This window comes from Lemur catta, chromosome 6, assembly GCF_020740605.2.
Source record: "Lemur catta isolate mLemCat1 chromosome 6, mLemCat1.pri, whole genome shotgun sequence".
Lineage (NCBI taxonomy): Eukaryota > Metazoa > Chordata > Mammalia > Primates > Lemuridae > Lemur > Lemur catta.
In genome coordinates this window covers 55,863,631-55,881,029 of record NC_059133.1, presented here as the reverse complement: position 1 = coordinate 55,881,029, position 17,399 = coordinate 55,863,631, and the positions used below count along the sequence as shown (strand labels likewise).

General features: G+C 51.9%; 1 protein-coding gene across 1 annotated transcript; it reads right to left on the bottom strand.

Moving 5' to 3' along the window:
• Positions 1 to 5,847: 5,847 nt before the first annotated feature.
• LOC123639802 (keratin, type II cytoskeletal 73) lies at positions 5,848 to 16,730 on the bottom strand. Its single transcript, XM_045553936.1, has 9 exons — positions 16,251 to 16,730; positions 14,569 to 14,783; positions 13,696 to 13,756; positions 13,000 to 13,095; positions 12,138 to 12,302; positions 9,096 to 9,221; positions 8,507 to 8,727; positions 7,516 to 7,550; positions 5,848 to 6,741 (listed from the first exon to the last, which is right to left on the bottom strand). The coding sequence occupies exons 1-9, from the start codon at positions 16,695 to 16,697 to the stop codon at positions 6,488 to 6,490; spliced, it is 1,620 nt and encodes a 539-aa protein (XP_045409892.1). The 5' UTR covers positions 16,698 to 16,730; the 3' UTR covers positions 5,848 to 6,487.
• Positions 16,731 to 17,399: the final 669 nt, after the last annotated feature.

Below are 17,399 nucleotides of genomic sequence, written 5' to 3'. Positions count from 1 at the left end.
TACCATCCATTCTTGAAGATTTTTGTCTCTTCCTCCCTGAACTCCCCAGACTCCCTATAAAATGGCCCAGAACCCAGCATTTGCCTTGCTTACCTCCAGCATTATAATAATTTGGCCACCTTATCTCCACTTGGTGCCCTGCAATTACTGGGCTTAATCACTGCCAGGATCCCTGGTGGAAACTTGCAGTGGGTCTCGCCCCTCTGGCTGCGTCTGGGGAGGGGGTGTGTGGAGCAGGTGTCCAGGCTGGCTCTGTTTCAGAAAGACATGAGCAGGGTCAAGAGTATTCCAGAGATTCGTCCTTAGCCTGTCCCCTTCCTGCCCCCCAAGGCTTCTGAATGAGGATAGCTCTGTCCTGTGTGCCAAGAAGAAGTTCAGAGGGAGGAAAACTGGCCGAGTCTGCAGGGCTCTCAGTCTGTTGGGGGAAGCAGGACACAGTGACAGACTTAAGGCCAGTGAGACCTCTGGTTACAAGTGCTAGGGGGTGACTTTGGGCCAGAGCTAAAAAATTTCTCCAGAAAAGTTTCTGGACTAAGAGTAGGAGAGAGACTAGCTGGGAAGGAGGGAAGAAGGCCTGGGAGGTGACACAGGAAGGCTTTAGGAGTGGTTTGGAAGATGATCTTTTGTAAGGTTCTTGGTTGTTTTTGCTTTCGTTTTCTTTTAATAGCAGAGAGGCATGTTTATCCAACCTGAGAAACCTGTGAACAGGACATTTGCTGCCCTGTCATCACTAGTTCAGCATCAAAATGTGACCAGTTATCAGGGACAGGTCAAGAGGGCCAGGGAAGACTCCTCCCATCTGAAACCAGGAACTGGATTCCAAGCTCTGGAGGATCTTTCTATGATCTCTCTATGTCCAATTTCCTTTTCTCCAACTTAAGTTGTTTACAAGTCTTCTCTCAGAAAACAGCCCTCCTGTTCCTCTGGCACCCAGGTGGGATTGTTTCATTGCTCTTATTTTCTCAGTCTGGCTGAGTCCTGTGTATGTGTGCTGCTTCCTCCATCAGACTGACAGGCCTCCTGGATTAACCCTTCCCTGCCCTGCTCCCCCAGCACTCAGCCCAGGCCTGGCACCAGGGATATTCAGGATGATTGTGAAACAGACGGGTGCTCTCAGTTGTACCCTGGAGCCTGGGCTCCCCTTGGGGACCTCAAGGGGTAGCCAAATGGTACCTGGGGGTAATTGGCTGACACAGCCTCCACTGGGCCAATCACAGAGCATAATAACAGCCAAGGTGTTTACCCCACGGGGAACAAAGTGGTGAGGGCAGTGGGGAGTGGTGGCAATGGCGCCGGACACAGATGAATAGATAGCACCGTCTAGGGTGTCCTGGGTGGGGAAGAGGGTGGACTCTGGGCGCTGCCTCAGAGGAGGGGCTGTCATCCACTCCCCCTGCAGAGGGGAAGGGCAATGCCAGTGTGGCCAGTTAAGTGGCAGGCCCCGCCAGAAGCTCAAGGTTATGTTTTTCATTCTTTCATGAGATTCTTCCTTCTGTCTGCTCCATCATTTTAGCCAGTTTTTTTCCCCACAAGCACAGGAAAGAGTTTATTAATTCTGGCCATTGAGAATAGAAACACAAGAAAAGGATTTAAAGTGAAAATGGAGAATCTTTTTCTAGGATTGGCTTACAAATTGTGTCTTTGAAATCACCTTTTCTCTGGAAACTGTCTAAGGAGCTGAGACCCCCGTCCCTCTAGGACCAGGGTTTTTCTGCCCAGGGTTCGGGAACAGGTAAGATGACCTTTTCTTATCTTCCAAGGAGGGGTTGACTGCCTGGATGAATCAGGAATTCCTCAACCTCTGGGTCACCTTTATCACAGATCACAGAGAGACACAAGTGACACACGTAAATTTCAGAGGCCCCAGATGTGTGGGGACATAAGCAGATCAAAGGTGGCTGAGCCCGGGGAGGAGGGGTTCTCACTGCTCCTGCCTCTGGCAGCAGCTTATAGTGTCACCTGAGGCCCTGGTGACTATCTCTGTCATTAGTTCTTGGGTTAAAGCAACCCCTCTATTGGTGGAATAGGCCAGGAACATGGCCCTTTGAAACCAGATCTCTACAACAAAAGATGGGTGAAACCACTCTAAGCCAGGACTTGCAAATACGTTGCTGGTTAAACCAGGTCTCTTTTGCCCTGCAGCTCTAGTTCTGGGGAAAATAATAGGTATCATATGGGAAAAAAGCGTGGATTCAGTGGATTCTGTGCTGGGTTTAAAACAAAAGTTAAGCAGGCATCTTATTGCAGGACTTTCTAGATCCATTAAGATGCTTAGTGCTAGGGCAGTGAACTATTCTGTATGGCACTATAATGGTGGGTACATGTCGTTACACATTTGTGCAAACCTATAGCATATGCAACACCAAGAGTGAATCCTCATATAAACTATGGCCTTTGGGTGATAATGATGAGTCAAATGTAAGTTCATCAGTTGTAAGAAATGTGCTACTCTGGCCAGGGATGTTGTATAACTAGGAGGCTGTGCATGTGTGGGCACAGGGGTACATGGGAAATCTCTGTATCTTCTGCTCAATTTTGCCATAAACCTAAAACTGCTCTTAAAAATAGTCTATTAAATAAATAAATAGATAAATGGATGGATAGATGGTATTAAACCACAATTACCAAAAGTAATGCATAATGCTTTCTGCTATGCCAAAGGGTGATACAAAACTTAATGTTTTTCACACATGTTGGCTGAGAGGAGGGGTTATGAATGATGGGTATTTTTCCTAATTTTTAATATTTCTGAATTTTTTAATATGAGCATACAATGTTTTATAAATAAGTTTTTTTTTCCAATAAAACTAGAGAAGAAAGGGGAGGAAGGCTGATTTTAGTCAAAAAAAAGTACTGTTGTCAAAAAAAAAAAATCCACATAAAACGCAGATTTTCCAAACTTTTGTAGTCCACAGAGCCCTCTTTTTGGCCAAACCAAACCAGAGTTTCAAGGAATATTCTTTTTTTTTTTTTTTTTTTTTTTGAGACAGAGTCTCACTCTGTTGCCCTGGCTAGAGTGCCGTGGCATCAAGCTCGCAGCAACCTCAAACTCCTGGGCTTAAACAATCCTTCTGCCTCAGCCTCCTGAGTAGCTGGGACTATAGGCTTGCACCACCATGCCCAGCTAATTATTTTTCTATATATATTTTTAGCTGTCCAGATCATTTCTTTCTATTTTTAGTAGAGACAGGGTCTCGCTCTTGCTCAGGCTGGTCTCGAACTCCTGACCTCGAGCGATCCTCCCGCCTCGGCCTCCCAGAGTGCTAGACAAGGAATATTCTTTAAGAAACACTGAACAAGGTATCTCCACTTCACCACTAAATAGACTTAAATTTCCCAAATCCAAACAGACTTACAATATCTCCCTAAAAATGTGACCTAAATATAATATGCAGGCTGATCTAGTTCATGGCAATTGCCCAGGTTGGCTGGTGACCGCCATTGGTATCTAGAGCGAGGAGGGTTTGCCAGAGACAGTCAGAACTCACCAAGTATCCTCGCCCTGCCCCTCACTTCCCAGCCTACTTTGTGGTTCTGTAGGGGCTTGGGGCATGTGAGTGGCATTGAAGTGTGTCCCTTCAATGGGGCAGTAAGCAGCCCTTATGCTTCCTCCATCTCTTTTCCTCTGTCTTGGTGACCTTGGAGGTCTTTTGTCCCATGTGGCAGAGCTACATGACAGAAGAGCCTAAGCCCTGAGACACTGCCTGGGCAAACCATGCAGGAGAACATCCCTAACCTGCCTTGGACTGTGAGTGAGAAATAAATCCCCGTCATGTTAAGCTGCTAAGATTTCAGCATGTGTCCATGAAGCAGTCAGTGTTAATTATGTAGATCCAAGCATAGAGGTTAGATATCAGAAATATCTCTTAATAGCCAATGCTCTTTATCCTAAGTTCATGTTCATCAAACAATCTTCTGATCACTATTAGACCTTTTCTACCTCCCTTCTCACTTAACGTTCTTGAAAGAATAGTCTATACCCAGGCATAACAAGAGCAACCATTTACAGAGCACTTACTGTGTGCCAGACACTGAAATTAATAATTCTCATACATTATTTCATTAGATTTAACTCTCATGGCAACTTTATGAGATAACTACTATTTTAACCCCATATTACAGATGAGGACACTGAGGCTTCTGGAACAGAAGTATCTTGCCTAAGTCACCCAGTTAGTAAGTGGCAGAGTCCTCCTGACTCACGGCCCATCTGTTACCCAAGGTGTTAACTTCTCTCTCAGGCTCTACAGGATAAAATCCCAGCTCTTATCAGACATGATCAGGCCTCTCTGACCTGGCTGCTGCCTGCCTCCCCAACTCCAGGTGCCACTGCACACCCGCCTCCACCTACTAAAGCTCCCCCAGCCTTACACTTCACACCCCAGCAACAATAACCTTTTTCAGCATGCTATTGCCTCAGCTACAAAGCCTGCTTCCCACTCCTGTCCACCTAGTAAATTCCCATCCATGCTCTAAAACCTCTCCACACATTGCCTCCTCTGCAAGCCTTCTCTGACCTCCCTGAAGACCTTCACTCTCCTCTGAGCTACCTTTGTGTCTTCTTTTCTTGCTGATATCTCACATATTGCAGTTACACTTTATGGTTATGTGTCCAGCAGGGGTATGGACCAAGTTTCTCGGTCACTCTGTCCCCAGCACTAACGCATGCTAAGCACATGGTATATACCTGATTCATTGAACTGACTTCCTTCACTGACCCTACGGGTACATTCCTGAGACTAGTTATTCTGCCAGTCAGTTCTCCTTTGGGAAATAAACAAACCAGCACTGTAGTTTCTAAGATGATCTCTTCAAAGTTTGGATTTTGTGAATTGCTTTCCCGGTAGCTGCACACCTCTTTCAGTGAGCTAATTAAGTCAAGTTCTTGAACCAAAAATATGGAGGACAAGCTTTTGTTTCCACTAACATTTATTAAGCACAAACTTTGTACTAGGAATTGCATAAGACATCCTCATGTTGTCTCATTTTAACCTAACAACAATCTGGGGATAGTAGTCTTCCTATTTCGTAGCTAAAGAAATGAGGCTCAAGTGGGCTGAGAGCTTTGCACATCATCACAACTTACTTATAGAGTCTAAATCTGAATTCAAAGCTATTGACTTGAAATGTAGGACTCTCTCTGGATCCACAGGGACCCTGTTCATATGCAACATGGGAGCCCCAAGCTGAATGTGTGCTAGCCTCTCACTTGCTTTTGCACCCTGCTAGCATCATCATGGCCTGGGGACCTGTGAGAAATCTCTGAGGATATGAGTGTTTTGAAGACAAGATGGTATGTGTAGCACAGATGGCCCCATACTTCACACACACACACACACACACACACACACACACACTCATACATACACAAACTCACATATATACATACTCAACACAGTGGAGGGGACCAAGAGAACTTGGGTCATTACTTCAAAGAGTAATCTACCTTTGGGCCTTTTCTCAAGGGACAGAGCCCAGCCATAACTTGACCCCTCTGCTGCCTCTTGTCCAGTTTTAAATCTTGCCACCAGACGAATGTTGGCTCCTTCTCCCTGCTCGTAACCTGAATGTTCATAGGCATTGCCCATTCGCTGGACCATTGGCCTGACAAAAGCATGACTGAGAAGGTGCATCTGTGGGGGGCCAGGGGAAGAGTGAATCCTGAGTGCCAACAGTGCAGTGGAGGTGATGGGGGATCCTCCAGGCTGAATAGGGTCTCTTTCACTCAGATCAAAAGACACTTCCAGACCTCGGATGCTGCAGGTTCCCGTCCATTGGCCACTCCACATGCAGAGACATGGCCTGAGATGAGGACTCCCTTAGGAGAGAGAAGCAGCCTGACCCAGTTTTAGAAGTTTATTGGCGAGACACAGGAAGCAGGCGATTAGGCCTACAGAAGGACAAGAACTCACAGATTGAGAGCACCAATCCCTTGGTTGAAGGGACCAGCCTCAACGGGTGCTCCCAGCTGCATAATGTGCAGTGGCCATGTGAGATACAACCTATCTCCAGGTGTTTTGCCCGAGCTGGTGTTGCTTTAACAGGAGATAGTTCTTACAGGCCTATGAGTAGACCTGAAACTTCATGTAGCCAGGGAGCACACAGCCCAACAGTCATCAAGCCAGTGTGTGGAAGGGGAGCAAGAAGACTGTGGTTACCCTTGCGAGAGAACCTTCCTCTGCAAGGAGACACACAGGTAGAGAAAGGGTCCCACCTTCATCAGGAAGGGAGGCTGAGTTGAGTTGCGCGGTCTCTTTGTATGGAGGCAGAAAGACGGGCAACATGGCTCCAGTCTAGGATCCTGATTCTACATTAAGAAAGACGGAACCAGAGAGGCCAAAGAGAAAGAAGAAGGAAGTGATGTCAGTGGCAAAGAAAAGCAAGAAGGAGATCATGGCAAATGGGGAAACAGAGGAGTTTCTTGGAGAAGGGAGTCCAGGGAAAAGCCAGACGAGGTAGACTGCTGGGAAATGGACTGTCTTCCCCTTTATCTCGTGGTTTTCTTGGTGGACGAGCTCAGAGCTCCGGTCTTTGCTTGGGAGTCCTTGAATTCACTTGCACTCCCCAGCCTGGTCTTGGCTTCCCCGCGCGGGCTACAGTTCCCACTGCCAGTGACACAGCCCCCAGACAGCATGCCATAGCCCCCGACAGAGCTGGGCCAGTAGCCATAGGTGCCGGCACCGCCGAACCCAAAGCCGGCCCCTGCGCCCACAGTGCCAGGCGCGGAGCTGTTGATGACCGCTGTGGAGGAGGGAGGGAGGAGTGGTCAGTGTGTGCCCAGGATAGGGGTGGCCCTAAGTCCCCCTCAACCTCCCAGCCTCAACTAGCATAAATACCTCCCTCCTAAGCAAACACTTCTCCATGAACTTGGGTTCACTTGAGCAGCTTAAGCACCGGGAAAAACAGCCTCAACCCCACAAGGCCCCCAAATCAGGTGCTTGCCACTCTGAACTAACAGGAGGGGCAAGGGCGTCCCCCAAGGGGCAGATGATGCTCGGGCAGGAGGTAAGCCAACAAGTTCTTACGTTTAACTTTAGAATCCATTCTGAAGGTTTTTCTTTTTCTAAGAATTTCCTGATTTTGTGAACTAAGAGAGCTTTTGCTGGCCCCTCTCTCAGGAGACCAAGCTGAACCCTGTGGGGCAGCATTAACGTGATCAGCACAGCACGTGTGTGCACAGGTGCTGACTGTCGGCGAGAGGTACCCTCTGTGCTCACAGTTTCCTTCATGCAGGAAAGCCGCATGGGGTGGCAGAAGAAGGGATGGGGCTGAGAATTTTATCCCAGCGCGAGACCCCTGGGGAAAGGGTCAGTGTGCAGTGTCAGAATGTGCCGGGATCTGACTCTGCTGCAGAAGAAGCAGGTCCGAATGGGGAGGCCTCGGGTCTTGGCAAGGGAGGTGGACATGTGACAGTGACAGCCCAGGCTGCTCCATGGGGGCCTGGTGGTGGGCACCTACTCACTTTGTGTTTGTTGATGGACTAAAAATAATCCCTCAGAGGCATGAAATACTCACAAATGCTCACGGAGTTGGTGTATTCTCCGGACATCCTGCACAGAGAGAAAGCACAGGACAGTCTTCATCACACGGACTCCCAGAGGCGCCCTCACCACCACCTGAACACAGGCCCAGGAATCGCCGGCCTCCTGGTGCCCCTCCAGCTGGCCAGATGGCATTGGCTGCCCTCCCTCTCCCTCCCCAGCCCACCCTTTCCCCTTCAGAGCCGTGGAGCCTCAACCTTGGAGCCCCCAACACCATCAGTACCCCCCAGGTGCCCTCCCACGGGGTTCCTCTTGAACCCACTTCTTTACTCCTGTGACGCTGCTGCCTAAATGAATACATGGATGGAAAGATAGGGTCAGGAGTTGCTACTAACGAACCAACTCGAGGATGTGGGGACCAGTAACTGCTCCTCTCTAGGTCTCAGTTATAAGACGGTGCAAGGTTAGAACAGGGTTTTCCAAATGTCAGTGCTTCATGTACCACCCTTCCACCTGTTGCTATGACCATGTACAACTTACACTGTCATGTATTTGGTAAAACTGACTCAGCCTTTGACAACAAAACTGCATTTCTCTTAAACAGAAGTTTTATATCACCAGGGTAAAATAGAAAACCAGTATTATTACGTAACCAAATAAGAAAAAAGTAGCAGAAAAAAACAAACATAATGAAAATTAAAAAATTTAAATTTTTTTGGCTAGATATTGTCGTCTGCCCAAAGACTTTGAACCTGAGATCTACTGTCTCTTTATCAACAGGAGATAATATGCAAATGTCTGAGAGGTGTTAAAGACAGGACAGCACCAAGCTGAGACTTTCTTCAGAGGAGGACTGTAAAGGAAACTGCTGTGACTTTTTCTGGCTGGATGCTGTTTAAGGCTATGCTTGTGGGTGAACTATAACGCATCTCTAGTGCCGCCCCGAGGCAGCCTGCCAGCCACACTCTGGGAAGCTCTGAGTCGGAGGATCACAAAGGTTCTTCCAGACTCTCTGCCCCACTCACCTGCACTCCTCACCCTCCAGCAGCTTCCTGTAGGTGACGATCTCGATGTCCAGGGCCAGCTTCACGCTCAGGAGCTCCTGGTACTCACGCAGCATCCGCGCCAGCTCCTCCTTCGCCTGGTGCAGGGCGGCCTCCAGCTCGTCCAGCTTGGCCCGGGCATCCTTGAGGGCACAGTCCCCCCGCTGCTCGGCATCAGCGATGGCCGTCTCCAGGTTGCTGCACTGAGGTCAGGAGGTTGCAGTTGCTCTGTGTTCTAAGGCACCTGGGGCCTCACTTCACCCCCCACATGCTCACAGCTGTTGGACCCTCCTCAGTCCTGCCCACTTCCTAAGCTGAGACCCAGCCACAGTCATGGCCATGGAGTCCTGTCAACCTGGGACTGGCAGGCCTGAGCCCCCCAGCTTTATAAAAAGACTCTGCAATTGTTCCAGGCTTCCAATGGCAGCTAAGTGTGTGGGACTTAGCAGGGGGCTCCATTTGAGGAAGCGGGTTCTGAGGTGGAGACCCAGAGAAGGAGGAGGGGCGGGGGTGTGCTAAGCTGTTCACCCCTCCCTTGGGAGTGCGTCAGGGACGCCCCGGCCCCCTTCACCTGCTTTTTCACATTCTCGATCTCCGAGCGCAGCCTTTGGATGAGACGGGTCAGCTCTGAGATCTCGTTCTTGGTGTATTTCAGGTCATCCCCGTGCCGGCCAGCTGCCAGCTGCAGCTCCTGGAACTGGGGGGAGAAGAGCCAAAGTGAGACATTGATCCAGGGCCCGACTGAGCTCAGCCCGGCACAGAGACTGTGCCTTTGCTCAGGGAGCCTGGCAGAGGTGGTAGAGGCCCCCCGCCTCACCAGGCCTATCAACAGCCTCCCATTCAAACACTGACTCCTTGGATTTGTTTGCCTTAAGCACGGCTGATCTTGCTGGTGGTTAGATTTGGCCATAAGGACTATTGAATGTCCCATACTCTCCACACTGCAACTTTGTAACACGCAACTCCAATTATGATGCTCCTCTGCCTATAGCCCTTCAATGTCAAGGTCAAATTCGAACTTCTAGCACGGCATCCAGGTACTGATTTTTCACTGCCCCTGCCCAACACCTATCTGGCTCCCCAGCTGTGCCAAACAGTCCCATGCTTCCCCAAATGACCCACATGCTCTAGTGTCTCTGAGTCTTTGCAGGAGCTTCTCCCTCCACCTGAGAAACCCTTCCCCACCCATCTCCCTTTTTCCCTAGCTGGCTCCAACTGAGCCAGGGCAGATTAACTCCCTCCAGGAGGCCTTCCCTAACCCCTTTCTTGGGTGCAATTTTGTTCCTATTGCCCTGGCAGACCAGTCCATAGGTCTTCCCACATTGTACTGTGATCATACATTTCCATGTCTTCCCCATAAGACTCAGATTGAATGGATGGCAGGAACTTTTCTTTTATTTATGAATTACCAGTACCTAGCACAGTGCCTGGTTGGTGCCCCCAAAAGTCTGATGAATGAATGAATGGGTGAATGAATGAATGAATGAATGAGGGAGCCAATGAGCTGTCCATCTGTGTTTTCTGTGACTCTCTCCCCTTGACAGCTTAGCCAGGCCCCAGGCTACAGGCATCTTGCTAGATTGGGACAGAGGGCGGGGACAGTATGGAGGGACATTCTGTATGTTTGATGTGTGGTGGATAGATTCAGCTATACCCCAGCAGCACTAGCCATGAATTTTGGGTCATCTACTGATTTGGGATTATTCCTGCCTTTGATGTCATCCGTTAAATAGTCAACAGAGAGTACTCCAGTTCTATCCAGAATTTGGCTTAAGGGGAACACAAAACAGTCATGACCTTCAGCACTCTACGGCAGTGTGTTGTTCAGTCTCTGTCCCTGGGTGCTCTCCCAGCATGGCTCCAGATTCAGGATGGCTCCTAACCGTGCCAAGCCCTCCAGAAGGCAGAGGGTCTTCCCCCTTCACTCCCTATGCTTTATCTTTAGTGCTAACCCTGGGACAGGCGGCCTTGTCCCACTTCTCTGCAAGGCTGTGTGAGCAGGACGGCCCCCCACACTGGCTCTGACACAAAACAGCCTCCCTCCGAGGTGAACAGGTGAGCATCCTCCTGCTGTCGCGCTCTCAGCCCACTCGGAGCCCTGGGAATAAATGCTTCTCACCAGGGTCTCTTCTGATTTTCTGCCTAACACGGTGGGATTTGCAGTCAGTCACTAGATTCCCATCAGCTGCACCACTTGCCAGCAAAATGCCCCTAGCAGATTACCTGAACTCCCTGAGCCCTGCCTTCCTCATCTTTAGAAGAGGAATAATTCAAATCAGCCTTCATCATACTGTTGTTAGGACTCCATGAATACAAATCTGCTCAATAAGAGTTTACCCCTAACAAGAGAAGGGGAGGTGCGGATAACCCCAAACAGCAAACGGTCCAAAAATCATGTCTGTGTAGACCTGCCTAATCCTTCTGGAAAGGGTTAGTTGAGTGACAGCCTGTGACAGCCCAGAGTGGTCCCTGATGGCCATTTCCCACCCTAGCTTGTAACAGTAGTGTGGAGGGCTTGGGGAATCGGGGATTGAATCTGAACCTTTATCAAGAAGCCCTGGCCTGAGTTGTCTCCTAGGCCCTAAAAGCCTCCCTCCTCCCCTCTGCAGGCCAAATTTCTCAGTCCCAGGCCAACCAGGAGGCGGGAGGGACAAGATAAGGTCTCCCAAGATGTGGATTCCCTTGCAAAAGAGCCTGACGAATAGCAAGGAACCATCAGGAACTTCCCATCTTGATGTGAGAAACCAACTTATCTAAAGAATCACTTCCCACCCACCACCCACTAGAGGAGTTAAGATCTAAGGACTCTAACTTCCCCTGTATCCCTGAATTGGACTTGAATGAAAAGGTAGGAGTTACCTGATTCCAGATCACACTGAAGAGTCCCCTCATTTATCATAATTAATTGGAGAGGTGCTGGCTACTCACCCAGACTCAGGTCAAAACCCTCTGCCTCTAGGAGGTTGTTTGTGACCAGCCCCGCCTGGTCCTGGTTCCCTAATGTGGCCTCTGCTCACACCACATGAGTTTGCACTCAGCTGTGTGCATCATCTGGTGGCTGCCACTGGGGGACCCTGAGGACAGAGCTGCATCTTCTCCTCTGATATGGTTAGGATGTTTGGCCCCTCCAAATCTCATGTTGAAATATTGAAACTTGATCCCCAGTGTTGGAAGTGGGGTCTGGTGGGAGCTGTTTGGGTCGTGGGGGCAGATCCCACAGGAATGCGCTGATAATGAGTGAGTTCTCGCTTCCTTAGTTCACAGGGGAAAGGGTTGTTTAAAGAGCACCGGACACCCCTCCTCTCTCCTGCTACTTCTCTCACCATGTGACACGCCTGCTCCCCCTTTGCCTTCTGCTTTCATTGGAACCAGATGCTGGCACCAAGCTCCTTGTACAGTCTGCAGAGCCATGAGCCAAATAAATCACTTTTCCTTATACGTTACCCAGTCTCTGGCATTACTTTACAGCAATGTAAAACGGACCAACACATTCTCCTTTCAGGCTTCCCCAGTGCCCGGGACGGTGGTGTGCTCATCACGGGGGTCATGAGACAGACAAAACAGGGATGGACCAGAGGCCCCTGCACATGTGACCGGGGCGGTGCCGGCTCACCTTGGTCTGGTACAGCGCCTCGGCCTCGGCCTTGCTCTTCAGGGCGATGTCCTCGTACTGGGCACGGACCTCGGCGATGATGCTGTCCAGGTCCAGGTTGCGGTTGTTGTCCATGGACAGGATGACGGATGTGTCGCTGATGTGGGACTGGATCTGAGCGATCTCCTGCAGGGGAAACAAGGAGGAAGGTGCCACGGTGATGATCCTGCCCCAGCAGTATGGCCCCAGACCATCCTAAACAGGTGTAACTGCATTCCCCGAAGCTTGTGAGAATGGAGCTCACTAGCCCAGAGCTTTCAATACCACATCTAAAAGCTGCTGAATGGGTTTGAAGCAGCCAAAGAAGAAAACAGCCCGTATATCTGTGACCTGAGACAGGACAGGAGTAGGGAAGGTAGAGGGAAATGGCCTTGGCCACCACACAAGGGACACTAAGAACACAAGAGGCCACAGATGCTTGGCCAACAGGCAGAGGCTTAAAGACAGATGTGCATAGAGGAGGGAAGGGTGTGAGGACTCCCCACCTCCACTCGGGGGATTCCTGCCCGGGACCCCAGGAAACATCCCTGGCAGCAGAGAGAAGACAGGCAGGAATGAGAATAGGCCTGGCCAAAGTTCAACTGGAACCCCTTCAGGACCCATGGCTTCCTGAAGGATGTGATATCAGGACATCTGTAGGGCCAGCAGGGACAGATGGGGCACCAGGATAGATTGTCACTCCCACCTTTGATTTACAAAGATCCCAGCATCCAAATGCTAGCGATCCCTTGGGCTCTAAAAGTTGCTGATAAGTAAGTAACTGCTAATCACACATCTGTCCTCCCAGAGGACAGAGCTGGAGGTGGGGCTGGGGGAGCCTTACCCCCTCGTACAAGCACTTGAAGAACTTGATCTCTCCATCCAGGGCATCCACCTTGGCCTGCAGCTCCACCTTGCTCATGTAAGCTGCATCCACATCCTAGGGAGAATCCAGAGACCCCCTGCTGTCACTTTTCTTCAAGGCCAGGCAGGCCTCTGCTATGAACTGACACCCCGGCACCCTGCCCTGTGGCCAGCTGCCCCAGGGAATGCACTCAAGACCCAGGGGCAGGAACCTGACTTCCACCTGGACTCGCTGTCCATACTCACTGGCAGATGAGTTCCTCTGGAACCCATTCTCTCTCTATTTCTCAAAGTGTGGGAGCCCTGTCCCCAAATCAGCCAATCAGAGTGAGCCAAGGGCAGCCACAGGGATTTGCCAGAGATGAACAGAGCTGGAAGGTAAACTTGCAGTCTCCCAAAGCATGTCCTATTCCCAGCCAAGTGGACGTGAGCCAGAGACTAACTCTCCATCTGGGCTCCTGTCTGCTGCATGTCCCTACAAAAAGTAGGGAACTGACCAAGTGCCATGTGCTAGACCAATACCGGGTATCCCACGATGTCCAAAGCAGCAAGCCCTGCATCTTCTCCTGCACTTTAGCTCCAGGCCTTTCTTGGGGAGCACAGACCTCAGTCCCTCCCCTCAGCTCTCATCCTGACACCCGCCACTGGGGGGCTGAGGCCCAAGCATTCTCCTCACCTTCTTAAGCACCACGAATTCATTCTCGGCAGTCGTGCGCTTGTTTATTTCCTCTTCATATCTGCAAAACAAGCACCACCATGAGCCAGTGTGTGTCTGTGTGTGTTGTCTGTGTGTGATTCTGTGGGGGTGTGTGTGTGTTGTCACTGTGAAATGAGAAAAGAGATGCCCATATTACGTGTCCTTTAACAGGTATTATTCTATGTCTTTGCAAGTTTGTCTCAACTTGCTGGCACTATGTGGCGGGAGTGGTGGGCAGAGTTTGATGTAACCCCCTCCCGAGCCTGGTGGCTGAATGGTTTGAGGTCTGCTTTCCTCTGATGCCTGGGGAGTGAGCAGGTTTTTCCTCCTCCAATTCAGCATCCAAATCACAGGACCGTGCCAGAGGCCCTTTTCAGCCAGAACCCGGTGTCACCCCTGCTGCCTGGCACCCCTACCCACAACTCCCCTCCATCCTGAGGCAGGAGTTCCAAGGAAGCTATAACTTTTCCCCAGGGCAGGAGGAAGGAGCATGATGCAAGGGTCCAGGACCTGAGGGAAGTGAGAGAGAAAGCCCATCAGGCACTCCGGCTCCTGCTCTGCTGGGGGACACTGGGTGGGCTCAGGGACCAAGAGGCTGTGGCACACACACAGGCTCTCTCGAGTGGCAAGCAGGAAGGAGTGTGCCAAGGAGAGGGCCACCTGCCAGGACAGCCCTGACACTGCCCAAGAGGTCAGCTGTCCACTGTCCAGCCCACCTGGTTGCCCACAAAATGCTCCCATCTTGCCTGGGCAGGTGAGCTCCGTCCCCTGAGGCCAGAGGCAAACGTCCTGGTCCCTGCTGGAAAAGCCCAGCCCCAGGAGGCGGGCAGCTGACGCAGCATCCCTGCTCACCTCTTCTTGTTGTCCTCCACCACGTCCCGCACGCTCCTCAGCTCCGAGTCCAGCCTCACCCTGTCCGCGGACAGCGTCTCCAGCTGCTTGCGCAGGTTGCTGATGTAGCCCTCCAGGATGGGCTCCAGGTTGTTCTTGCAGTTGCTCAGGTCCAGCTGCTGCAGCAGCTCCCACTTGGTCTCCAGCACCTGGTTCTGCTGCTCCAGGAACCGCACCTGGATCCCATGCACAGACACTCAGTGAGTGAGGAGAGAGGACGTGAGCCTTTCTTTCCTGCACAGGAACTGTGCTTCCTTATGCTACGTTAGCTTAAAAGGTGGGCCTCGGCCCTTAAAAAACGCCACTCGTGCCTCTCTGCCCCCGAGGGCCCTTCGTCTGACAAAGGCTCTCACTCTGGGGCAGCCCCTAAGATCAGGAGGGCCCCAACATCTCCATCTCCATCTGTCAGAGATCTCCTGTCTCCCCTGCCCTTACCCCAACCTGCCTGGACCGATGTCTGCGTTCAGCCTGCGCTGGCTCTCCAAGGTGCGTCCTTAGACACTGAAGCTGGCCTGCGCTGGCCTGCGCTGGCCTTCACGCCCCTGGGCCCTCTGCTCGGCCCGGTGGCCGGCCTGTGCCCGCCTACTCTGCCTCCTGGCGCTCAGCTCTCCCAGCCCAGCCTGAGGCAGGCGCTCAGCTGATCTGGGGTCTCCAGCCCTCCTTTGTTGCTTTCACGTCTGAATCTCTGTTATCTCGATCAGAACATTTCCCCAGGGGGAGAACGAACACTCTCAAGTTGCAACATTCCCTTGCTTAAAACCCTCAGATGGTTCCACGGCACCTACATAAGGGTCAAGTCCACATTGCCCCTGTGAGCTTCACAACGTGCCCAGCCCACCTGCCCCTCCTCCACTCACCAATGCTCCACAACCTGAGGTCTCCCGTGCCCTGGACAAGTCCCCGTGTGCGGCATGTGCTCTCTCTCGCCCTGGATGGCCTTTTCCCACCTCCCTCTGGAAAACTCCTACTCGTGTGTCGCCACCTGCCTCCCTGTCACTCCTGGGGAGCTTCCCCTGCTCCCCTAACCCCTAAGCTCAGGAAGTCTCTACCTCCCAAACCCCTCCTGCACTTTGTTCCCCAGGGGTTCCCAAACCTGCACATCACCTGGAGGGCTTGTTAAACCCAGATTGCTGGGCCCCACCCCAGTCTCTGGTTCAGTTGCTCCGGGGTGGAGCCTGGCAATGTGCTTTCCTACAAGTGTCCAGGTGACGCTGCTACCGCTGGCTCGGCGACCCCTTTTGAGAACCACTGCTCTAGGGCATGTTGACTACCACCTGCCACGCCTTATAGGTTGGGTGTATCGCACACCGAATCTGAGCTGGCAGGGCCTGTGGGAGGAGGAGCTGGGTCCCACAGCTCTCTAGACACCCCGTGCTCTCACAGGCCTCTCCTTTGCCTGGTTTCACAGGCCATCGCTCTCCTACTTCTCAACCCGGAGGCCACTTTCTCTGTCTCCTGGACACCTTCCCAGACCACGCTTTCTAGTTCTCACTTCTCTCAACCGCATCCCCAGGTCTGATGTCTCGGGCTTTGTGCAGTTCCTCCCTGCTCTGTCCTGGCCTGTGTGTGCATCCTGGGAATGTGTCCTGCCTTCCTCTGCTCCCGACAGGGCCCTGTGCTCAGCTTTCTCTAGAAAGTCCCACCTTGTCGATGAAGGAGGCGAACTTGTTGTTCAGAGCCTTGATCTGCTCCCGCTCCTGGGTGCGCACTTTCTGGATCTCGGGGTCCAGCTCCACGTTGAGGGGGGCCAGAAGGTTCTTGTTGACAGTGACCTGGTGGATGCCTCCTGGAGGACACACGGATGGACACGCCGGCCCCAGGGCTGCACTGCCAAACATGCTGCCAGCAAAGCCACTGGCCCGGACCCGGCCAAACCCATAGCCCCCTGTGCGCCCACTGCCACCGGCCACGTTGAAGGAGATGCTCCGGGCGCCCCCCAGGCTGAAGAGGCTCCGACTGCTGAAGCCCCCGCTAAGCCCTTTGCCCCCTGCCCGGTAGGAGGTCGAGCTGCCCCCCGAGAGCACTGCCGAGCAGCCGCTGAAGCCCCCCTTGGTGGCAGCTCCGGACTTGCAGTTGAATTGGCGGCTCATGTTGGGGAGGCCGGAGAGCTGGGATCAGAGGCTAACCCTTAGTGAGGCGCAGGTCACCAGCCTGTGATTACTCCCCCTTTATAGGGCTCAGCAGGGAGCGACTGCCCTGATTTGTGGGTTCAGTTTGCCTGGAAGCAAGAAATCATTTTCTCCCAGCAAAATCAGACACCAGGTAAATAACTTGAAAACTCCCAAAGTGCTGGGCTTGAAAGTCTTGCTCATGTAATTTGAGTCTTATCTAATTAACATAGGGTAATTAGCCTGGCCGAATTATCCCTAGAAAGATCTTGGCTGGGAGGTTTGTCACAGCCTCAATTGCCCGTACCCAGGGAGTGGTGGGAGCTGGGATGGCAGGGGTGCCCAGGGGAGACCTCTAATTGACAGTGTCATCTGTGAGAAAGCTCACAATCGTGCTGGCATCAGACGAGCTGCTTCAGGGACCCTAGCTGAGCTGCTTTCATGTGGTTAGGGAGAGGCTCCGCGGCCTGGCTTCCCAGGGCTCCTGGAGACACTTCCCATGTCTGGCCAGAGCCATGGGAGAGAAGCCACCGGAAACCCAGGGCCAGCCTCTGGCTGCCAGCCTCTGCTGTGCCCTTCTAGGCAAGTCCACTGCTCCCCTGTGCCAGCCAGGCCGCCCTGCTCACCTTCTCTTGTACACACCGACTTCTGTGCTCCTGTACCTTCCGCTACCCCCACTCTTGA